The sequence below is a fragment of the Ochotona princeps genome, chromosome 19 (assembly GCF_030435755.1).
Source record: "Ochotona princeps isolate mOchPri1 chromosome 19, mOchPri1.hap1, whole genome shotgun sequence".
NCBI lineage: Eukaryota > Metazoa > Chordata > Mammalia > Lagomorpha > Ochotonidae > Ochotona > Ochotona princeps.
The window spans coordinates 39,343,966-39,369,408 of record NC_080850.1 but is presented as its reverse complement, the minus strand read 5'-3'; the positions used below and the strand labels follow the sequence as shown (position 1 = coordinate 39,369,408).

The 25,443-nt window shown below is 41.6% G+C and overlaps 1 protein-coding gene across 1 annotated transcript in view; it reads right to left on the bottom strand.

The window, feature by feature from the left end:
* Nucleotides 1-25,443, bottom strand: part of FBN2 (fibrillin 2) — a 189,810-nt gene that overhangs the window by 116,365 nt on the left and 48,002 nt on the right. Inside the window, exons 6-7 of the mRNA XM_058677557.1 lie at nucleotides 23,855-24,052; nucleotides 13,788-13,913 (exon numbers count right to left, since the gene is read on the bottom strand). Of these exons, the coding sequence (XP_058533540.1) occupies nucleotides 13,788-13,913; nucleotides 23,855-24,052 (324 nt within the window). The remainder of the gene's footprint in view (nucleotides 1-13,787; nucleotides 13,914-23,854; nucleotides 24,053-25,443) is intronic.

The window sequence follows — 25,443 nt, the reverse complement described above, 5'->3', positions numbered from 1 at the left end:
TAGCATCTGAAACCAGCTGTACATTCACAAATGGCTTCTGGAAGGTAAATGGCTTCTATTGACAGTTGGGACCACAGATGTGGACAAGAACAGCAAGATGCAGAATATAAAGACATCACAAAGGAAGATGCTAAAACCAGTGACTAAGGTAAAAAAGGAAACGAGAAGTCACCAAGCACACTGAAAAGCTATATCATTTTAGGAAGCCAAGAATGGTATGTAGGCGTTTGCATCACAGGGAATCAGTTAAAGCCATCTTTGAGACACAGACATTCCATACGAGTGCCCATACCAAGTCCTGCTGTTCCACTTCTGAACCAGGGAGATAATGTGTCTGCAAAAGTATTAGGGCCCTTACATCCACGTGAGATTCCCAGAAGCCCCTGGTTTCTGGCTTTAGACCAGCCAGCTCGGGCTGTTGTAGCCATTTGGGGAGTGGATTACTCTTACTTCCTCCTTCTCTCACCTCTCGCACCCCCAACTCTGTATTTTGTCTTTCAGATAAAGATATATTTTAAAAAGTAGAAGGTGGGGGGGGGTTGGTGAGTGGTGGGATATGGGAATAGAAGGCAGTAGCTGTAGGAGGACATTGTGACCCTAAAAGGTCAGTGAGCACAGGATTACAGTTGGTTGGATAATATTTGGAGGAGAATAACCAAATGGCTACCTTTTGTATACCTTATTGGATATCATCTGCATATGTATATGAGAACACCTGGTGGAATATACAAGACAAAAGGAGTTCCAAACAAGCATTAATGGTTTTGTTAATAAGCTCAGCACTTCCTCCCTTATCCTATATGACCCTCAGAGTATAAAGTCTGATGCTACTAATAAACCCCGGCTTTTGACCATCAGTCAGGGTCCACGCGTGTTATTATCGGCTCCGTGCACCAAGTCCATCGCTGCGGGACAGCGACAAGTAGCCATTTAGTGATTGTCATCCCTGAAACCCATGATTATATAACAAAAAGGAATGAAGGTTGCTAATGGGCTGAGCTTGAGATGTAGACACAATCTGGTGAGCCTCGTCCTATGCATAAAGTAGTCATCCGAGCCTCTGAGTGGAGCGGGGCCACAGAGGCGCTGGATTCACAGAGGCCCCCCGAGGAATCTGCACTGCTGCCTGTGCAGCTGCAATGACAAGCCAGGGAAAGGACAGTGGCCTCTAGAAGCTGGGAAAAGAAAGATCCTCAATTTTCCCCTAGACAATCTCAGAGCAAGACAACCCTGCTCAAACTTTGGTTTCAGTTCAGGGAGGCCCATTTCTGACCCTAGATTACAAAACTTTAAAGCTGTGTTAGCTTAATCCACCAGGCTTGTGGTAAAACGCTGCAGCAGCGGCAGCAATAAGGAACTGGTATAATAGGGAAGGCTTTTGAAGAAGAAACAATGAAAGAACCAAAAGAGTAAGAGACAAGTTGGTGTTGAGGAAGTTGAGATAACTGGTACAGACTAAATTTTCTGAAAATTTCACAGGAAACAAAGCAAGAAATAGTACAGACAGATGTGATGAGAGAGAAGATTTTGCTTTCAAGTGTTACAGGATGGCCCTGATTGTAAAGACAGGAAAGAAACATGCAAGCTAGAAAATGAAATAATTAATGGCCAGAATCCAAAGGACGATGCAAAACTGATTCAACAAAGCAAAGGCTTGGAACCTTTTTCTCTGAAAAAAAGGGGGGATGGGGGAGGAGAAGCCTCATCAAAGGCAGGGGAGAGGCAAAATGGGGATGCGATCACAGAGAGAATCAGAGGAAATTCATGTCAGATACTTTCATTCTTCTTGGCAGGGTAAAATAGAGACCAGATGTGACAAAACATCACTGTGTGTGAGAATCACCTGGACAGATTATTAAGCATGCAGACTTCCATTTCCAATCACGATGCTTTGGCACTCCCCTTGTGATCCAAAAACACATCACTGACAGATGACATGTAGAGAGAGAAAAGCACCACCACAAAAGATCCAGCTGGTCTCAAAACACAAGCTGAACTTTTCCTTGGGCCAGGAATACAACTGCAAAGCCACGAGCCTATCTTCAATTACGGTTGTGCTGAACATCTCCCCCAGAATTTGGTGGTGGCCAGGAGACCAGGATTACATCTGAGAACAGTGTCGTGTGATAAATGATGAAGAGTGGGGCAGGAACACAGAGAGGAGAAATGGACTGGGAAGACTTCCACAGGAGAGCCAAAGTCAAGCCAAAGTAGACAGCCAGGCTTAGGACAGGCTGCGAGAATGCAGCAGAGTATGATTTTCCAGGTGCAGGCAAGAGGTTGTATGAGGGAGCATGATTTATTCAAGGAATTAAGTAAATATCAATGTGTCTGACTGAGAGCATGTGGAAAGAAATGAGGCTACAGATGTAAACAGAAAAATCAACACAAAACTCAACCCTGAGAACCAGGGTGCGGCCAAGCTTGGGATCTAGGTCAATGTGGCTTCCCTATGGAGACTGGGTTCAAACAGAAGAGACAGGAGGGAGCTCAAAAGAGTTTTACCACAGAAATGAAAGAACAGATGGTAGTGATAAAAGGCCAGAGAGGGGATGCATTCAGAATCTATTCATTTCATAAGTAGAATCCAATTAAAGGACTTGATAAAATGGTTCAGTGGTGCTCATCTAAGATTTGGGCAAAAGACTGGCTGTGCCAATCAATGTGTCAGGGAACACGGGGAATGGTGACAAGGTGCATGTGGAATGTGGTAGTGGCGCTAAGGACTCTATATGCTGAATTTGGGGTGACTGTGGGGTGTCTAAGGTGTGCATGCCTGGGACACAGATGCACGAGAAGTTAGAAGATTCAACTCTGAGTCTTTTCCATCTGGGAGAGTCAATAACATATCGACGATTGTATCAGGGATTTCAGAAAGGAAAGGGAATGATTCATAATCACAATGGTTATGAAACCCGCTGCATTGGAGGGGTGAGGCCATTCCTCACATTACACAGTATGTGAAGAGAAGGAAGAGGGGGGCAGTCACACCAAGGGGGGGAACAAATGGAAACAGTGTGCTGGAAAACACTGTGGTCTCCGCAGAGGCTGGTGGCCTGGTGTCCATCTCGCTGCATCCACCGTATGCACACTGTGTTGGCTACCAAGATTCATTGTTTCTTGGCTCCTCTTTCCTATTTCTGTCACTCCATGGGAGTACATTTAAAGTGGTCTCTGTATGCTTATCTGAAAGAATGCTTTAGGGAACTCTTTAATTAAGAGGGTTTCTTTTTTTTGGTACACTTTGGCATTTCTTAAACGGCTGCTACTGCAATCCTGAAGGGAATGATGCACTGTATCATTCTAAACACTCATTTGGAGCAACTCAGGCATGAAGCAACGGTAGCAAGAGGCAACTCCAACACAGCGCCTTTGGACACTACAATAGAGTGATTTCTATTTAAAATGCATAAAAATTAGATAATATAGACAAGCAATGTGACCTCAAGTTTTTGGTCTGCACCCCAAAATTACATTTCTTGGGAAGCACAACCATTTTCCAGAAGTGGTTTTTGTCTCTCTCTCTTCGCCCTCTCTTTTTTTGGGGGATATACACAGGATGGAAACATTTGGTTGCCCTTCTGTTAACCTAAACTTTGAAGACATAAAGACAAAGTTTAAACTTAGAACATCCGCTTTCAAGACAAATTAGATCAAACTGTTTACAAATTGAAAACTACCAAAGATTTCGCATGATGACACTGAGCTTCTGTAGAACAGCTTAAGTAACAGCTGTTAAAACCTTGGCCTATAGCATCTTTCTTCAAATTATCCCTGCATTCCTCAACTGCCTAAAATTGAAAAAAAAAAAAAAAGAGGGTACTCCAGAAATAACATGAAAAAAAATGTGTATCAGGAAAAGAGCTACTCAGATCTCCAAGTTATTCCACCAAAATTATTTTTGCTTAGTTTAATTCCCCAGGAACTTTTTGAATCACTTTTGTATTTAGAAAGTAAATTGAAAGGCTTCATGTTAGGTAAAATCCAAAATTTCAGTAATATCCAAGTCAGGAAATTCCAAAGTTAAATTTACTATAACCACCTGAATTTGGCAAAATTGCAAGAATTCAGTATTTTCTCATTAAGTATCAGGATATTAAAATAGAATCCTGAAACCATGAGAACTTCTAAGTGTATTTTCAACATTTTACATTAAAGTTATTATTTTAGGAAGTCTTTTATCAATACTCTAATGACTACAGTACTGATTTTGCAAGTTTTAAATAAACGGCACACAGGTGAAAAAGAAATGTGTCATATATTCTGTTACTGAATTGCTATATAAATGAGCACTGACCCTAGTACTTCATATTCATTAGCATAAAAGGAAAAAAATCAGTGAGAACAGTTTGGTCACTCAGTGCATGTTATGTGCCATTCTTACAAAGTGAGTAAATCTTCACTTTGACATCGTTGTACTGATTTCCTGACATTCCTGACAGCTTCCATTCACATCCATCCAGTTAAAAGGTAAAAGCTAGCTAGCATACACTGAATCCCCCGGACACTTTGGTGTCTATGTCCAAAACGGCTGTGTACATGTGCATGTGTGAGCGTGGAGGGTCACCCCTGTTGGGCACACACACTGAACTTCTCAAGGGGTGCAGGACCTGCACAAACCCAACACATGCAGAATGCAAATGCCACAGCAGACTGCCGATGTTCTGAGTGATCCTTCCTGAATGCACACTCCACTGGGACACACACACATAGAGCACTTGGATGAGCACTGTGGAGCAAGGGACAGATTTGTTGCTTTGCCATACACATTTATTTGGACAATCCTTAAAGGGTGCTCAGACACCTCGAGAGCCTTGACTGAGATTTTGAGAGATTTCTTAATTGGAATTCCATTTTGCTTACATTACTCACAGCACCTATGAGGTGATTTATGCAAAAGCTAAACTTCAGCTTGTAGACGTAGAACTGTAATTCACAAAGCTGGAAATGTCCTCAGTGGTATCAGAGTAATGGAGAGAACATATGGTGATCGTATTGGGAACAGCGAGGCTGCGGACATTTGTCTCACTGCCATTTTGCACATTCTCTAGACCAGTTCTTTCCTGACATTAGGAATCTCAGGCACCATCCACTGGTTTTTCTCGTCCATTTTCACAGGGACAAAATGTCCACAAAGACACTGAAAACTCTGCAGTTCTCCTTCTTCTTCCAGGTGATTTTTTTCTCTGCCTCAGCTTGGGCCTCCCTGAGGACTAGACGTCTTCAGGATGGAGTGACACAGTGTCCTGTTTTCCATTTCCATAGCCTCTTTCCTGGCTAGCAGCTCCCACGAACACTCAAGGCTGCAGCAGGCAGGGGAGAGGACAGGCACTGCAAGCTCCGACCCCACGTCCCTGGTGGAGCTGCACTCTCACGCACCTGCCTACCTTCCATCTCCAGGCTAGCTCTTCCTCAATACCTGGAAATCTACCCACTAGCGTCACTACAGCCCTCAGCACATGAACTTCTTCTGTTAAACATGGCTTTCTTGGCTGGTCTTAGCCAGTCTACTGACTTTAAACATTACCTGTGAGATGAAGAATAGAAAACTTGTATTGCCAGTCTCTACCTCGCCCTTGGCTCATAAAAATATCTACCTAGATGTCTACTAAATTCCTCAAATGAACCATGTAAAATTACCCTCCTGATAACTTTCTGCTTGGCTAGGTTCCGTTCAGATACTCTCCATTCCAAATAATGGTGTTGTCAATCTTTCGGTTACCCAAATCTTGGAATTATCTAATTCTTTTACTTTGCTAATTCAACCGTTTCTCAATAAATATCTGTGTCAGGATCATGAAATCTCACTTAGATTACTGCATCAGCATTTCAGTTGGTGTCTGTGTTCCCAACTTTTATCCTGATTATATTTTGACCATCCAGCAGCCAGAGTAAATCTTTTACATGCAAGCTTGGACTATTTCAATTGAAAACGTTCTCATGGCTCCCATCCAGAAAGCTTAAGGTCCAAAGTGGGCATAGAGTCCCCAAAAGCTGGACCCAGTGTGTCCCTCTAAATCCCTCCTCCTACGTACTGTGGTGAGAGCCACACCACTCTGCTCCAGGCACTCTTGCCTCCCTCTCAATTCACCCGTGCCATGCCTCTGCCTGAAGGCCACTAGATACACTGACCTGCCAGAAATCCTCAAACCTCCATGCTTTGATTCCTTCATCTCCATCAGATCTTTGAACACCCCTGTGTCAGTGACTTTTGCACCCTCATTAGTATGTAATAGGTTCTCACGAAACTTTGTTTCTGTCGAAGATTCTAGTTATTTTTATCTACCATTCATCTCTGCAGTGAAGCTTTTCTGAGAATAAAGACTTTGGTTCATTCTGTTCCTTACTTCATCCCGAAGGTCTAGAAGAACAGCAGGAGCTCCATAACTATGTTTCCGAAGGAATGAAAACACCCTTGGCTCTGGTGTTGCGGATGGTTCCAGAGCCTACAGCACCTGTTATCCTTTAGGGAGACCTGAATACTAAAGCTTCTCACCAGTCCTCCCCAAGAGACCACCTCTGTGCAGTCACTAACAAGGGCAGCCGACTCGGCCTTCTGTCACCCTCCCTGCGGCAGCAGTCAGAGCAGAGGCCCTCGCGGGTCTGCTCAGAGCGCTGCCTTGCTGGTCCAGCCTTCAGCTGGCAGGCATGAACTCTGGTGTTCTTGCTGCTCCGTCTCTGGAGATGCATAGCTAGCCTGATGTCACTGCAGCTCCACTCCCACCTCCTTCCTCCTGTGCTATAGCTCACAGTGCTTCCCGAAAAAAGAGACGGAATACTGTTTTCTTCAGCTTCTCTAACAGTTCTCTTTTAAACAGCCTGGAAACAAGTGTGACTCACACTGGTTCACTCCCCAAGTGGCAGTTAACAGCTGAGTTAATTAGGAGCTATGAGCCACAAGCCTCTTCCAGGTCTCCTGCCTGGGTGCGGGGTCTCAAGGCTTTGGGTCATCCTCTACTGTTTTCCCAGGCCACAAGCAGGGGGCTGGATGGGAAGTAGAGCAGTTGGGACACAAACTGGCACTTATATGGGATCCTTGCGCTTGAAGGAGGAAGACTAGCCAATTGAGTCATCATGTCAGGCCCTCTTTTTCTAAAGTTTAAAGAAATCACAAGGAAATGATAATAATGGAAAAACGGAGTATCTACAGATGTAATAAAACTAAAGGAAATGAGGAGTCAAAGCAAAGTGTTGGTGATAAGGCAGGTTAGGACTATCCTTACAGCAGGCTACTTATGCTTTGGGTCACTTCATGGATGCCTCTTACTAAAGCATCAGGTTTAAAATAACTGCAGGGTTGCAGGTGTTTGGCCTACTGGTTCAGATACTGGTTAAGGGGCTCCTACGCCACCCTGCACTGCCTGAGTTCAACTCCCACCTCTACCTCCCAATTCAAGTTTCCTGGGAGGCACTAGCGACGGCTCAAGCTACTGGAAGCTCTTCACCTGCTTGCCATTTCTTGATCATGAGAACAGACACGTATGGTAACTCCTTAGAATTAAAAGATTAATTTTTTTATGTTTGTTTCCCACCGTTTTCATCAATACACTTTACCACTAAAATTTTTCTTTCATCCAAGTATACATCAAATAAGTGCTATCACTTTGTGCCTTCTGAGTAAGGAAACCTGTTTTGCCGTTATAACAGTCACTGACATTTCCTTTGTTACCAACTGACACTTTTTTATGCAATTTTTTTCTTGATACCATTCCACAGGCTCAGGAATTTCCCTTTTCACCCTCCCTATTTTAGCCCTCCCCTCACTGACTTCCCTCCTGTTATTACAATAGTATAGTCCTTCAACAACTGTCACTATTTACGTGTATCATGACACTGTGTGTACAGACAATGGTAGAAAGTCTGACACTCTGTTCTCAAGAGATATTTACCAGTTTCATTGGGCTGCATCTTCTATTTATTTGGGAGTAGAGATGCATACTGCAATGTATCTTCACTTCCCAGTATGCGAGCAATAGACAATTTCTAAAAAGAAATACTTATTTGTTTATTTGGGAAAAAAAAAAGGCAGGGTGATTTGAGAGAGAGAGAGAGCTCTGGAGTGAACACAGCATGTTGGAATTCTGGCTCTGTTATTTCCTACCGTCTCATCTTGAGAAGGTTATTCAGTGTGCCCCTCTGTAAAGTGGGTTAATAATAATGACCATCCTCACAGCTCTGCTGTGCCATGTGAGATGGCTCAGAAGCATTGCCTAGCTATTGTGTTCAATAAGTACTAGTTTTTATTAATGTTATTGTTGTGTATATAAATTCACTGCTCAAGTCATGTGGAAGGAACCATTTAGCTGACTAGTGACAAAGGAATCAACTGTCACAGCAGGCAGAACCTTCAGGAATTCCAGCTTTCTCACTTAGCAGGGAGGGAATACATCTCCTAACTGTGACGATTTTCTTTTTAAAGAACTGTAAAAGGTGATCATTTTCACAGTTTTACCCTAATAATCTAAAAATAATTACTTATTTCCAATTGACAACCCCCTTACTTCAATCTCCATTTTTCTCCATTAGGAACCAGTCAATGAACTTATTATTTTTTTAATTTATTTTAAAATGAATATACTTTGGCAGATGCCCATTCAAAGAGGAGTGGTTAAAGAAACTGTGGCATATCTACTCCATTCAGCCATTAAAACAATGAAATTATACCATTTGCAATTAGATGGTCTCAACTAGAGACAATTATGCTCAGTGAAATAAGTCAATCACAAAAACACCACATGTTCTCTCTAATATAAGTCAGCCCTCATGCAAATTGTAAGATCAATAACGCTTTCCATACTGTTTTTGCTGCATCCCATGTGCCTTGATGTTTTTGTTTTTATTTTCATTTATTCCCAATAGTTTCTTTTCTCTGTTGAATTAATTGCTGGCTCATGGACCTCATGGTGGCATGATTTTATCCAAGAAGCTTTTGTGTTTTCTTTTTCATTTCTTCACCCATGCGTTGGTTATTCAGTGGTGCATTTTTTTTACTCCCTGGTGCTGTAAATATTCTGTTTCAACTTCATACCTGTTGTTGACTTTGTTTCGTGGCTTCTCATTTACGGGAATGTATAGTGATGGCATAATAGAGACTACCATATTCAGATGTGAAGATACAATGCAGCACGCATCTATACATCCAAATCAAAGATGGACTCCCAATGGAACTGTTGGATATATCCAGACAATGGGATGCCGGACTATCTGACATTGTCTGTGCCAGCAATGTCAGGGCACACTTAAATAACAGACTGTTGGACTTATGACTGCTTATGAAGGACAATATTAATGTAATAATATGGGGAAAATCAGTTGGGGGGTTGGGAATTTGCGAAAGGGGGTATGGAAATCCCAGATCCTATTGAATTGTACCATAAAATTTAAAATTAATAAAAAGAACATACTTTTGGCAATGCAGATGAAAGCAAGAACTTCTCAGTGGAGTATGAAATGTTTTATTCTCCAATGTTTATCAGAGTTGCAACTACAGAGTTTGTACCAACAAATTTTATAAGGTTCATGAGCATAAATAAGCCCAGCATCACAGATCAGATCTCCTACAACAAAATGCTGTGTTAACAGAACAAAGCTGTAGATTATGGAGTAAATTACAAAAAACATTTCTGATACACAAAGAGCCTTTGAAGGGGATTTCCCAAGAGAATGATGCTCTTTTTGTACCTCTCATAGAATCCAGGAAAGACTAACAGCTGAAGGAATGTAAAAGAAAAGATGGTCATACAAGGACATCTGGCACTTCCTAACTTCATCCGTAGGGACTGAAATTCAAAGGGGCCTATTTTTAAAGGTGGGAAATGCCGGGCTGGCTGGTGTCATGCCACTTCCTAACATAAGCATGTATTTTCTTCCCCCTCAGATTAATGGATGTTTGCATAGATCAGGTGACCAACAGACTCCTCTTTCTGGATTTGATGAAATGGTGGGCTCCACTGAAGGACCACGCTACACACTGCATGACAGAATTAGGAAATTGGGTTTTGGGACCAAACAGACCCAGAAGAAACAGGAGTTGATCTCAGCACACAACATAAGAAGTTTTGTAGAATGCAGGGCCCTGAGCAAAGGAGGGAGTGACCACTATTGTCTTTAATACGACCGTGAAGCGAGAGAAGCACACTCTCTGCTTTAGGTTAGATTTGTACCTTACAGAGTGCTTCATTCCTTACCCTGGGGGAGAACAAACAGGCTCTGCAGAATGCATAAGAACAATGAGTATGCCATGTGTTTCTGACATTAAATCAGGAGACGAAGCCTCTCCTAGCATTTTTAAATATCGTTTTTTTTTTTTTTTTTTTTTTTTTTTTTTAACAACCAGTTCTGCCTCACAGCATCTACATTCAATGGAGGCTGAAGGCAGGACAGGGCTGGGTACTGAATTTAGGTACGCCAATGTGCAATGTGGATTTTTTTTTAAGGATTTTAAATTTTTGTTGGAAAGTCAGATATACAGAAAGGAGACGAAACAGAGAAGATCTTTCGTCTGATGATTCACTCCTCAAGTGACTGCAATGGCCAGTGCTACACCAATCTGAAGCCAGGAGCTTCTTCTGGGTCTCCCATGCGGTTGCAGGGGCCCAAGGCTTTGGGCTGTCCTTGACTGCTTTCCCAGGCCACAAGCAGGGAGCTGGATGGGAAGCGGGGCAACTGGGACATGAACTGGCACCCACATGGGATCCCGGCATGTGCAAGGTGCAGACTTCAGTCGCTAGGCTACTGCACTGGGCCCCACTTTTAAAAATCTTAACACTGACTGAATCTGCTCAAATCCCAAACTGCGTAGAAGAAGCCTCTGAGGGTAAGATTGCAGGAGCAGTGTTCTAAGGTCCTTCACCTTAGAAGCAGCACCTTCACCCAGGCACCCCAAAGAAACAATGACATGGAAGAGCTCCAACTCCCCAGCAGCACTAGCCCATTAAGGGCAAATCACACTTTTAATAGAATGAAGAGTGAGATGAAGGGGAAACTCCCGTGAAGAACACCACTAGCCTCTTCCCAAATGCAATTTTGAACTCTGGACTCATAATTTAGGTTCTCTTCATACATTCAACCCGAATCAAATAAACTAATTGTTAGGCACCCTCTTCCTAGCCGCCAAGGTGCTTTGTCAGCAGCCTGCCGCATGCCAGGAACCAACCCAGGTTCCAGGATCCTGCACTAGACAGTGTCTTTGTCCTCAAGAATCTTCCTCAGAGACCGGTGTGAGACCATCAACACAAAGTACAGGCACGAAACACCATCACAAGGGCCAAACACTAAGCTCTCTGTGTAGCCTTTTATTAAGAATACCATCAACTCCCAGGCACTCACACCCCAAATGCTCATGTCATCTCTTTTATGTATGAACTTAAAATAACTTAGTCTTTGAAAAGGCTTCCACTAAAATTCCAGTGCTGTATGAACAGAACTACGAAAAATGCTAAAATAGGAAGAGCATTATTTAAAAATAAATTTTCCTGTGCCACTATACTTCATATTCACATTATAACTCAAGATATTAAATTATCTTTCCTTCGATAGTTGGTCAAAAATAATTGCTATGGTTTTATTTTTCTTGATAGTAAACATTAACTTTATGAGATTATATTTCACGTGGACACTATTCAAGAACTGACTCCAGTCAAAACACATTACTAAATATACGAAGATTTTAGAGTCTTTCTAGATATGCTACCATAATTACATTAATTTTATATAAGAAAATACCCATTGTTCTTTCACCTAAAGGATCAATATTAGCCAATGAGAACAGGTCAAATTCATTAAGACATACCTAAACATGCCTGATATTCCAGTAAAGACTTCACAAAACCTTAGTTTTCAAATTCTAATTACTACTTCTTCCAGTTCTGTTATTCCCCATCAACGCTAAACATAAAATCAGATAATTCTTTCTGGGCATTGGTAAAATGGACTTGGCTGCCCAGGCGGGAAGTAATCAGGGGCACGCCTGGATCCAGGGCTCCGAGCAGAGCCCACCTTCCCTCACGGCCCTTCTGCCCAAAGGACAGACAGCGGCGAATAAAGAGGCGTACTGTCTTTCCAAATAGGCTAGCCTTGCTTCGATTAAATGTGAGGTTGAAAACATTCATTCCATTTTCAACTAAGAAGAAATCGTTAGCTAAGCAATGGAAATGTTAAAATCACTAGAAGTACACAGCCATGTCTTTTCATCCACCTTCAAATACTGTCTTTGTTTCTTTTTTTTTATTTTGAATTTTTAAATTATGTGGTACAATTTCATATAGACTGGGATTCCCCCTCAAAACTCTCACCCCCGACAGATTTTCCCCATTTTGCTACAATGGTGTGGTCCTTCATAAGGAATCCTACTTCCATCAGTCTCTGAATTAAGCGTACCATTGCAACCTTTGATCTGATCTGAGGATTATTCCAGAACAGTAAAAGGGAAGTGACAAAAGGATGAGAGCACAAGAGTCAATGCCCAATTCTGCCCAACAACAAAAAACAAGAGGAAAAGCACAAAAAAGAAACAGCAGTACAACCCAGATTTCTTTAGATCCTCAAATTTCTGCTAATCAAGAGAATGTTTTTCCAACTTCTAAGTATTTTTCTTAACTGTATCATTACAGGCATATTCAGATGGTCAAACTGTATTTAAGTAGCACAAACTGAGCATTCTTGGGAAAATTTGGAGAGAAAATTTACTTATTCTTAAAATAATCAATTGCATCTTTGTTGTTCTTTTTTACTGGGGGGAGCATGAAATTAAGTTACAAGGATGTAACGACCTGTTGGGAGCTAAGGATGAACGCAGAGCCAGTGGAAACTGGTCAGGTAGGATCGTGTTTTCTGAAGTTGAGGCAATGGCTTGCAGTGCCTACAGCCTACCTCTCATCTGACATCACACCTGATGCTCCCACTTTCTTTCTATACTTGAACTCTAGACCTTTAGACAGAGAAAAAAGAGGTACTGGAGCTCATGAGAATCCTCATGTCACAGAAAAACAAGAAAAATTATTCTTCACGTTAGAAAAACTATCATATGAAAAAAGTAATTTAAATAGTATAAGGAGAGAAAGATAAACATACTCAACACTCTTGAAGAATCAACATTCGTGTAAATAACCATGATTACTGAAATTAGACATGTAGAAACTTTTTTTGAATTTTGCAATAACAGAAGTTTTGATCACGGGTCAATATGTGGTTTATTCTTCTTGAGGAATACGGTAGAGCTGATAACTCACTGTCAAAATCCTATTTCATGTTCCAGAAAACCATTAGTTTTTAAAAGTCTCTATTTTAGCAAACTATTTTTACATATAGTGTTTGAAGCAATTTCCAAATTCTTCCTGGGTAAATTTGTTTGCTTTTTAATTTGGTGTCCAGTCAAGCAACGATTTTCAACACAGTAATTAAAATGTTAACAATATATGACTTGGTGCCAACTACTACCATATATCACACATGATACTACATTTCACCTGCACTTCTTTCTATACTACTTTCAATTTTCGACGAATTTTCTGATTGAAAGTCAAAACGATTTTATTAAGGAAACACATCAATGGCAGTATTCCTCTCTTGCCTAACAGTAACTGAGATATAAAAGGCAGCTGCAAAATATTCACTGGTAATTTCCAAATCAAGCCCATTCAGCCTTGAATATCTAAATCAATCCAAATGTGCTTTTACTGCTATGCCAACATCTTCCTATTAAAACAAAGAATGATGTTAAGTAATAGTCTACAAGACTCCAACTCAGCTGATGTTTTTCTCAGATTCAAAGTCAAAAAGACACTCACCTTCACACTTCTGAGAAGTTTCGCTCTGCTTGTGACCAGCCGGGCACCGACATTCAAAGGAGCCCACTGTATTGATGCAGTTTCCTCCCTGGCATATCCCTGGGATAGCCTGGCATTCATCAACATCTGCAAGAAGAAGAAGAAGGTATTCTTACTTGTATTTCTTAAATATATTGAATAAACATACATTGCAGTTGATGTCAACAGTGTAATGCTATACACGTCATTTTGCTTCTTATTCTACACAAAACTCTTTGGAGATTGTGCTGCTAACATCTGAAGCTTGCTGTTACGTGCAGCATCTGTCGCTCTGGTTTGCCACAGAACACTATGCAAGCCAGCTGGCTTCCCTCTCCCTTCTCACCACCTCACTGAAGGATAACATCAATGGCCTCACTGGGCCTCTTTCTGGAGATGAGCGCCTATGGACTTGGAAGACGGAGAGAACCTCCCACCTTTGCTGTGCACCAGAGCAGAGTCAGCAGGCCACAGGGGACAAACACTTCATATGAGTCCAGAGCAGATACAGTGTCTGTGGCAGCTGTCACACCACCAGCAGTTTACACACTAGCAGCGGTCTGCACACGCTACTGCTCGTAAAGGGCCCTGCATTTCTCATTCCTGCGAACATGATACCACTGTGTCATATTCCTTTGTTCATTGGCCTAATATTTATAAGGGGTACTAACTGTTTCTTTAGCTCTCATTTCTTTGAAAAAACTAATTACTGTGTGTATTAGCAATAATATCTCCATACTGCTTGTATGTTGTCACATTGAAGTTGATGCTTTATCATAAATTTAAAATATGATCCATTTCATACATTGCAATTATCTTCCTTACACTTTAAACTGTCTATGAATTTCATACTTTTATGGAAACAAATCTTCAATATTGATAGAACGAAATTCACCAAATTGTAATAAAGCTTTTTCAAACAAAGTTTGAGATTCTACAGGAGACGTTAAAAGTTCTTCAGGTAAAATAAAGTGAGGTGGAAATTATGATCTATACACAAAAGATTGGAAAGCACTGAAAATAGTAAATATGTTGATATGTATAAAATGCAATTTTATAATTTTCAAGCAAGTTTAGAGGTAATTACTAACAAAAACAACCTATATTTTAGAGGTGGTAGGAAACCAAAAATGTGTAATAGCATGGGGCACTGAAGACGAAATGCAAGAATATTATTTCAGGGAAAAGAATTGTGGCATAGTAGGTTAAGCCTGATGCCTGCAATGCTGGTAGCCCCACAAGTATTGGTTCGAGTCCTAGTTGCTTCACTTCCAATCCACCTCCCTGCTATAGTGCCTGAGACAGCAGCAGAAGAGGGTCCAAGTCTTGGGCCCCTATACTCCAATGGGAGAACAAATCAAGGTTCTCACACTTGGCTTCAGCCTGGCACAGTAAGGGCCAATGCCGCCATTTGGGAAGTCAAACAGTGAATGGATGGTCTCTTTCTCTCTGTGTATTTCTACCTTTCGCATACATAAAAGCATATCTTAAAAAAATACTACTATAAAATTACTAGTCTCAGTGAAATGGCATAATATTAATTCCAAATAGTAAGTGGTAAATTACAGATCTTGGAATAAACATTAAAAAGGAGGTATAATCCATAATCCAATTAAAAAAATAAAATATTGACACCAAATAAATTCAATCTAAAAGAGGCAGGGCAAGAAAGAGAAACCAAGAGCAGATGAGACCAGCAGACAAGAAGTAGAATAATATAAGCTTAAACCCATTATATTGGTAATTTCACAAAATGTAAATATTATAAATAATCAAATTCAAAAGGCTGAGACACTCAGCTTTTATCTTTAAAAAGCAAGACCCATTGGGCTCTGTGCAGCAGTCTAGCGGCCAAAGCCGTTGCCTTGCATGCGCTGGGATCCCATATGGGCACCAGTTTGTATCCTGACTGCTCTACTTCCCGTCCAGCTCCCTGTGGGTGGCCTGAGAAAGCAGTTGAGGACAGCCCAAAGCATTCGGACCCTACACTGGCATGGGAGACCCAGAAGAAGTGTCTGGCTCTTGGTTTTGGATGGGCTCACCTCCAGCCACTGTGGCTACTTCATCTTTCTCTCTGTCTCTCCTTCTCTCTATAAATTTGACTGTCCAATAAAAATAAATAAATCTTTAAAAAAATGCATGACCCAATTTTGTATTGCTTATATACCTTGAGCAGATTTTAAAAAATGAAAAAGATTCACTAAATATGCATTAATCAAAAGAAAGGAGGGTCAATAGTAACCCTGTACAAAGTGCTCCTGAGAATAATACCACTGTGAAGAGAGATTTACACTTCATAGTGACTCCGAGTTCATTAGGAAGACATAATCAAATCACTTGTGTAAGTACTGAGTATGATATAGTACAGACATGAAACACTGAACACTTAGAGAAAACAGAATTTCAGAAACAGAACTCAACAGATAAAGCCACAATATACTAACAACTCCCACACTTCTTGTAGTAAATAATTGAACAAATAGATGGAAAAATCAGTAAAGACATGCAGAACCACACTTTCAATCCCCCGTCCTGATATTTGTGTAACATTCTACTCCATGTCAGCAGAGCACACCTCCTTGTCAAATGCACACAGAATATTTACCCAGACAGGCTGTATTCTGAGGCACTATACAAGGCTCATTAACTGCAAAGGAGGATTAACATTTCAAAGTATGTTTTCAAAGCAAAGTTAAAGTAACAATCAATAACGAAAGACATCTGGAACATTCTGCAGTATTTTTAATTTAAACAACGTATTTTGAACTACAGGGATCAAAGAATCAATTACATAGAAAACTGGAATATAACAGATCATATCAAAATTTGTAGAATGTAGCTAAAACAGTTCTTCGAAGTAATCTGAGCAGTTTAAAATGTTTACGCAAAGAAAACCGGTGCACTAAATTTCACATTCAGAAACTAAAAAGAAAAGCAAATCAAACCTACAGCAATTATAAGCAAGAAACTCATAATCATAGATATAAAACAAACAAGTTAATGACTATAAATCAGGCTTGTTAGATATATAAGCAAAACTGATAGATCCCTATTAAGACTGCTAAAGGAAGAAAAATTATCAACACAACAGACCAAAGTAAGCCCACAGCTACAGATTCTATAGACATGGCAGAGTCAAAGGAAATAATACAAGTAACTTTAAGGAACTAAGCGTAGTAATTAAAATGAAACGTACAACTCCATTGAAAGGCATAAATATCAAGGTTTACTCAAGTCATCTGCACACAGGGATAATTTTAATTCTTCATTCCCAATTTGAATTCCTTATTTGTTTTTGTTTGTTTGTTTGTTTGTTTGCCTAATAGCTCTGGCAAGGACTTCCAATACTATATTGCAGATCAGTGGTTGAAAGTGGACATGCTTGTCTAGTTCTAGTTGTTAGTGGAAGAGCCTCCAGTTCTCCATTTAGTATGATGCCTGTGTTGGTTTTCTGGTATATTGCTTTGATTGTGTTATAGAATGTTCCTTCTGTGCCTATCTTGCTTAAGGTTTTTCACATGAAATGGTGTTGGGTTTTATTGAATCTCTTCTCTGCATCTACTGACATAATCACGAGGCTTTTATTTTTCAATTCACTGATGTGGTGAATCACATTTATTGATGTGCGAATGTTAAACCATCCCTGCATGGCAGAGATAAACCCCACCTGCTCCGGGCAGACGACCTGCCTGATATGCTGCTGGATCCTGGTGGCTCATATTTTGGTGAAGGTCCACTCAAGAACAGATAGGGGCCAGCTTGTAGTACAGCTCCATAAGCTGCAGCCTGTGATGGCAGCATCCCTTAATGCTGACTTGTCTGAGCACAGGCTGCTGCATTTTCAGTCCAGCTCCCTGCTCATGTGCCTAGGAAGGCACACTTGCCACACAGACTGCTCTGTATCTGGCTTTCTTCAGTGAAAGAATATGTTGTGGATACATAGCTCCACATTAGTGTGTATCAACTAGGTCCACTAGGTCCGCAGTACCGCATGTTTTTATGTACAAGATAGAGAATTCAAGCCTACCAGAGGGCTAGCATTTTCATTATTTCCTCCTCATTTTAGCTGTATCCATTAAAGGGTAACAGCCCAAAGTCCGTGTTTTTTGGTGCTGAAATTAAAACAGATTTCAAGGTCTTATTATTAAAGGCTAACTGATACAATTGAGATCAGTCAGACTGAAACTTAGCAGAGACGTTGATACCCTGCACAGTTTAAGTCAGAACATTTCAAACCTCATGACTGTAGAATGCACTACACGCCCACCCTGATTACACTGTGGTATGAAACAGCCCCAAACGCTACTTTCCCTGGCAGACTTAAGGAAGAATATTATGGTATAGGCTGAGAATGAAGGCCAGATCTATAAATCCTTTTATATGATTCATGAAAATCTTAAGACTACATATTTAGTAGGTTCAGTCATTTTTTTCAAAGGAAAAGTCATCTAACATTACATGGTTTAATTTCCAACTGTCTAAAAAGTATTTTCTCAGAAAACATAAAACGGCTTTACTTGTGAAGTCTCCTACACTACGCACCTATATAGAATTAGTTTCTCTCAAGGAAGTTATAACAAAAGTTTAATCAAAAAAAACTTAAAAACAAAATGTAGAAATAACCAATTCAGAGGTAGAAGTGCACAAATGTACATCTCATTAAGACAAACCACGGAAGCCTAAGCCCTCCAAAGGGTGCAGGGACTCCTTGAGGGCCTGAGCGTGGGCAGGTGCCGCCACGTGACTGCCTCTCACCACTCACACGTGCAGGTGCGATGCTGTTCCTTCAGGTTAGGCACAGTTTTTGTTTTTAAATTCATTAAACAGTGAATTATTTCAAATCATACATAAGGACCCATAGCATAAAATTTAACATTACAAAACTTGAACCTTAAATAATCACTTCAGCCCCTGTCTAATGAACCTATTAACAAAGGTGAAATAACCTTTATTTATGAACTTGTTTATTCCCTGACTTCTCTAAGTAAACCTGTCCAGAAAGACTAAAACTTATTTTATTGTATAACTCAGTATGAGGTGCTACACTATTTTTGGGGTCATGTTCAAATATGGAAAAATACATGCAGTGTTACAGGCTTATAAAATGGTCAATTTAATTTACATGTGCGGGAACCAAGGTATACAAAGAACGATTACTACACTGGATGGTATTTTTAGCTTTTCCTACCATCAAATTAAATCCATTTTTAAGATGGGAATTCTTATTCCCATACTCTGAATACTCAAGCACATTTTTTAATCTTTACCAAAATAGCAGATTTTAAGCACTGTTTGAAAGAACAGGTCCAGTTGTCTCTGAAATCTTCATGAAGATATTCAAGTGGAATATGTTTATGCTTGAGACATAAAAATTCAAACGATGAATAATTGATCACCACAACCAGCAAATACGGCTGACTCACCACCTGCAGAACTCTGAGTTTGCAATGAAGGAACAAGGCAAGGTCTTCTCACAGTCTTATCTCAACAAGTGCCACGGTCAAAGTCAGAAAAACCCAGGAGATAAGCCTGGCATTTCCCACTCACCTCTCCCACATCTCTGCAGCAGCCGCAAGCACTTCCTTCCCAGGTGGGTCCCCAGCCTTCGCCAGGTCTCCAGCATCTACTGCCTGTGCCAAGGCCAGCACCTAGTGCCTGCTGTTACTGCTTTCACTCCTGGGACCCCCGAGTCGACTTTACACAGCAACATTAGCATAACTACTTCTTCTTTTAACATTCCTTTATTGGAAAGGCACAGTGACAGGGGAGAGAAAAGAGCAGGAAAGAAAGACAAAGGGGGGAGATAGGAAGGGAGGAGCAGAACAGGGGAGAAATACGGAGAGGGATGGAGGGGATGAGGGGAGAGCAAGAAAGACAGAGCATATCTTTTATCTGTGGGTTCACTCCCCAAAAGGCCTATTGATGCCTAGGGCTGGAGGCTGAAGCCAAAGCCCAGGAACTCCACCTGAGTCTTGAGCTGAAATGGAAGGCAGGACTAGAAGCCACTGTGATACGGAACGTCAGTATGAACAGGTGGTAGTTTAGCTCCCAGTTCCTTGTCAGTAGAGTAACTGCATCAAAGTATAAATCTAATCAAGTGCATGCTATTACCTAAGGATCTAAAGACATTAAACAGAAATACAGCACTTATTCTTACTATGTCCATGAGATTCTCCTCTTTTTAAATAAATTTTCATATCTTACAATATGCACACTGAAGTCCTTCACTGTTTCAATTCTCTTAAAGAATTTTATCTCCAGTTCATCAATTAACGTTAGTCTGCTAGAATCACATGTGTCAGTTCTATAACCATTTACCTACTGTTCTGCATGGGTTCATTAGTGCTTTTCAACTACATGTTACAGCTTCTAGAAGGTGGTGTTTGTTGTCCTCTATTATTAATTCTCATACGAATCCGAGGAGGGATAACAAAAGCTACATCCTCTGTTACCTTTACTCAGGAGTCTGGGTCGGCACATGGCCAGATAACAAACTTTCTCCAGAGGATGTCCATTCCCCATGACAGAGTACCTGGCTTTGTATCCCATTCCTGCCTTCTGCCTCCAGCTTCCTGCCGCAGCAGAGCCTGGGAGGATGCAGCCACTGCTCAGATCACAGCAAATCGTAGGAGGCCAGAAAAGCAGTTTCCACTGGGAGCCTCAGAGCCTGTCTTTCCACAACTGAAGGAGCCCGCCAAACCAGCCTGGTTTGAGTTATGTTAACTTCTACTCTGTGCATGATCAGGCTGGTTAAAGGAATACCCAATTCTGTACAATGTGCCCCCCATGAGCAGCCACCCACACCTGCTAGTCAGGCACTGAGCGAGGGTCTGTCCTGATGCTTGCCTATTCAAGTCTGTGTAGCCTGGGTCCTGGCCTGGGCCTGACTCGGAAATGCAAAATTCCTCTGCTTCTCTCCTGTAACCTGGAACACAGCAGAAACTTAGAATCCATGTGTTGCTGGAGTCAGTGATAAAGCAACAGATGGAATTTAACAAGCGAAAGTCTTCAGTTTTAAAACATTTAGAGTAATTTGTGTATTGAATGCTGTATAACTTATCCCTAAAAATGGAATGACCTAACTAAGAGTTTTACTTTAACATACATTTTGAAACTTTACGTGTATTCACTTGGGAAACTCAAAGACCCAACATCAAGTACTAATCTTAAATAAAATATCACCTCCAATTACATTTATCAGACTACGGATGAAAAGAGAACAAACCATTTGTCGGAAAATAATGCCTTTCTATACATGTGGCAGCTTGTGGCATAGTTAAACTGTGTAAATATTCTCAGAAACAGGCTTAATGCTGTTTTGAAAGTATTTCACCCAATTTACGAAAGCTTACATTTTTAGGCCACATGAGTTAATACAGGTCTCCTCAGTGTACCATAAAGTGGAAGAAGACTAAACGGGGATTAAGCACAAAAGCTGGGGCTCGCACAGCTCTCAAGTCAAGAACCATTAGGCTTGAGCCGACAGCCCCTGAGGAATGTGCACCTTCTTACATGGCTTAGTCAAGTCCAAAACACCAACCTGCCAGCCCTTAAAAAAATGCATTAAAAATGATGACTTCTTCACACTTTAATTTTTGAAGTAGCACCTTAATGTTCTGTTCTCATTTTCTACAGGAGCCGTGTTTGCTACCAAGCCGTATTTCAGTCTCACTACAGAACAGCACGAGACTCAGACCTTCAGGCACACCTTGGCTTGAGTGATACGAGCCAGAGCTTAGCAACAATAGTAAGCCATTTTAAGGCATTGCCCACACACTGACACTTCTATAAAGAAGTATGCTGGGTTCTACAACACATTTTAGTATGTCATTTCTTCATTTCTTCATGCTTCATCTCTTCCATATTAATTTGGCTAAAAGATCTGCGAAACTGTCTAGGAATTTAAGAAGAAAAATGAAATCACAGTAGGATATCATCTTGAAATAGCCTCAACTGAGGATTAGTATTTAATCGAGAACTTTCTGATGATGCCACAACTTTGAAATAAAACAGAACTTTTCAACTTGCCTTTCCAGATACTATGTCTATGGGACAAGTTTCATTTTGTTCCTATTTCTGAGTTAAATCATTAGGTTTTCAGACAAACAAACTTTAAAACTTATCTTTGATGCATAAACAAAATCAAATTAGTAAGTCTTCAGGCTTTACTAAATCCTAAACAAAATTCAGAAATTACAAATTACATGATAGATCTTTCAAATGATTTTGCTCAAAAAAACTTCAACGAAATAGCCAAGTGGAAAAGCACATGTATACAGACAGAGGATGAGGGGAGTCTGTCACTGGGATGTTTTGGCTGAAGTCAAAAACTTGTCTCAACCTAATGGGTCTCTGTCTCTGAAACAGTGGGTTTGGAAAGCAACTCAACTTTAAGGCCCCTTGTTCCCTGTGAAAATATTTACTGAGCATCTGCAGCATGCTAAGAACTGTTTGACACGCCTCGGGGGCATCGGTGAACACCAAGGTTCTGCCCTTACGAAGCTTCCACTCGGGCTGGAGGAGAAAATCAGCAATGTCGTGAGAAGGTGACAAGTACTAGAGATTAGAGAAAATTACTTCAAAAAACGTGATGAGAATATAGTGTGTCAGGTGTGGAACTTGTCACTTGAAGCACCACATCCCAGTGTTCACAAAGCATTTCAGAGCATTTTAGCGCATTTTGAATTTGTGGCTTAGGGATATTCCACCTGTACTATGTTACTATAAAAACTAGAACACTAACAAAAAGTCCTGGAGGCTGTGGTTGGGAATACGTTTATCACACTGTGCAGACCTCTATCTTTTTAAAAGATTTATTTATTTACTTATTTGAAATAGTTACAGCAAGGCAGACAAAGAGAGAGCTCTTTCATCCACTGGTTCACTTGTTAAATGGCCACAATGGCCAAGGTTGTGCCAAGACGAAACCAGCAGTTGTTCTGGTCTCCCTCATGGGCACAGGGCACAGCTCTTGGGCCATCTTCTGCCGCTTCCCCACGTCATCAGCAAGAAGCTGAATCAGAAGTGAAGCAGCCAGAGATGAACTGGTACCCATACAGAATGCCCGTGTTGCAGGTGGCAGCTTCCCTGGCTGTTCCACAATGCCAGCCCTGCATATTCACTGCAACATTACTTACGCTATCACTTAGAAAGCCTTCAGGTCTCACGTTGTGCATGACTGAATCAGAGCAAATCAACCACCTTCCTTCATCTCAGATGTGAGCAACTCCATTTCTGTAAATAGCCCAAAGACAACGCAGCTTCCCTATGGTTTGACTGCTATGCTTGAGGACTCAACAGAGGTCATGCATACAGGCTCTAGAACTGTATCCAGCGCCGTGAGTATTCTGGGACAGTACCAGAAAAGGCAGGAACTGGTGACTGAAAATTCATGCTAATGTAGGAGCAGAATACACAGAACAATTATCAGCTGCCTGGACTGGAGGTGGCTGGTGTAGCACTCGCCAGCCCTGCCCCCTAACTGAAGGTCATGAATGCACATGGCTGGGAGTCCAGACGATTGCTGGGAATCCAGAGTATGACTGTCCCAGGATCACCAGCTCTGATAGGAGTGCGGACTGAATTTACACCTTGTCTTAGAACATCATTCAGCACAATGGGCGAAGATAGGGAGGCTCTCTTTTCCCTGCTACCGGCATTCAGGTTCCACAACTTGGAATGTGATCCCACTTGTCCACACAGGTACAATTTGTGGGAGTGGGATGTGGCATGCCACTGGGATGAACACACAAGCGGCTCATCCTCTGATTACAGCTAATCTTCATGTCTGAATTCCCCCAGTGTTTCATATCTCCCTCCCACTTGCTTCCCGCTGTTAATGTCAAGACTAGAAACAACTTTATTTATGAGGTGGCTAAACAATAAACTGACAGCCTGTAGTTGGCTTTGTTAACAGGGCCTCTTTGGGCCATGGGGAATATGTCAGAGGTTGCATCTGTGGAACCACATTCCCCAGCTCTGGTGACAGCAGAGACAGGGGCGGCGGGGCTGGTGGGCCGGGGAATGACACGGACCGGCGGCTGACTCACCTTGGCAAGCCCCGGTGCGGACGTTGGGGATAAAGCCACGGCGGCAGGGCTGAGGCTGGGCTGGGCACATCTCACAGGGGTGGCCCCAGGCCCGCCCGATGGTGGCACAGCACAGGGTCTTGGTGCAGACGATGCCCGTCAGCTGCCCTTGGCACATCTGGTTGTTGACCTGAGTGAAACACGGGCCGGTCCTGTAATCTGGAATGTGAGAGAAGGAGGAAAGACAGGTTTTGTGACTGCACACCAGGCCAGTGCTCCACACACTTAAAACAAAGGACCTGAAGACAAAAACCCGGGCAGCTTCATTGTGAAAGTTGGTAATGTTTCAGTCGCGAGAAGCGCTGGAGACGTCCATGCCTGCTACAGCAGACACTGTGAGGGGTTGGCTCGTGGCCGTATCTGGTGCACAGATGTGCTTTCTTGGCCCAGCTCATGTTCTTGAGGAATTTCAATTAGTAGCCAATGCTATAAAATTGGGACATTTCACATGAAATTTTTATTTTTGCCTTTTCTTTAAGCTAGAGGTTCTGGCCCCACTAGGTATGCCACGCCACCAGGGGAAGGGAGGAGCAAAACGGTTCTCCCTGGGACATCATGCCACGCTACAGCCTTCCCTCTTCTCTGCTCTCATCACTCCCTGATAAGCCCATGCAGACCCAGAAGGCACCTGCTTTGTACTGAGCGAAAGTTCCTCGTTCCAATGAGCTGGCCAAGAGCTCGGGAAATAAATACTTCTTCCTTATCACAAGTACCTTTGGGCAGCCTGAATTGTACATAAACGATTCGCTCTCTAACAGTCTGATTTCTGTTTCTGTGTCAGTCTGTTTACTTTCCTGGCTGGCTCAGTTAGGAAGAAAGTCCTACCATGACCCTGAACAAGTCCGTCACAAGAGTGGGTTCTCCGGCAGGTGACTGCACCACTCTTTATGTCTGCAACAACGATGGTCAAAAACCTCAGAAAATGTGAGTTACATGTGACGCACGGGTTGAGGTTGCAGCCTTTGCATCTCCACGTATGACCCACAGACCAGCTGTAGATCTCCATCCACAATCACTGACAGACATTTGGGCGATTCAGACACCTTAATGCTTAGGAAGGACTGACACACTGCTGGGTCGTTCTACTCTATCCCTCTTTCTGCCACCATTTACTTCAGGGAGCTTTGCAGATAACTGATGCACATTCTGGTAGACAGACATGCACCAAGAATTGAACCATTTTTCAGTTTAAGCTTTGAGGCTGTTGCTGTTCTGAGAGATGGAAATGATCAGCTTCTTGAGAATGAATGAATTTAGTGCTTCACATTTGTTCTAACAGCAGAAAGACATGCAAAAGTCGTTCTGTTTTTTCCTTTCTTAGAGACTGTGTACATACTAACTCTTGGGAATACTGAATGTTTCACTCAAGCTTGTCTGATTAGCCCATACACATGGGGGCACTCCACTCAAAGTGGGCAACAGGAGAGGTTGAACTGACTTTTGTGAGGACAAAATTATTTCAAAGGTAGAAGAGCCAATATTACTGTGATTTTTATTAAAAAAAAAAAAACCACCTGTCACTGGGAAGCATCACACGGAGACATACTGCA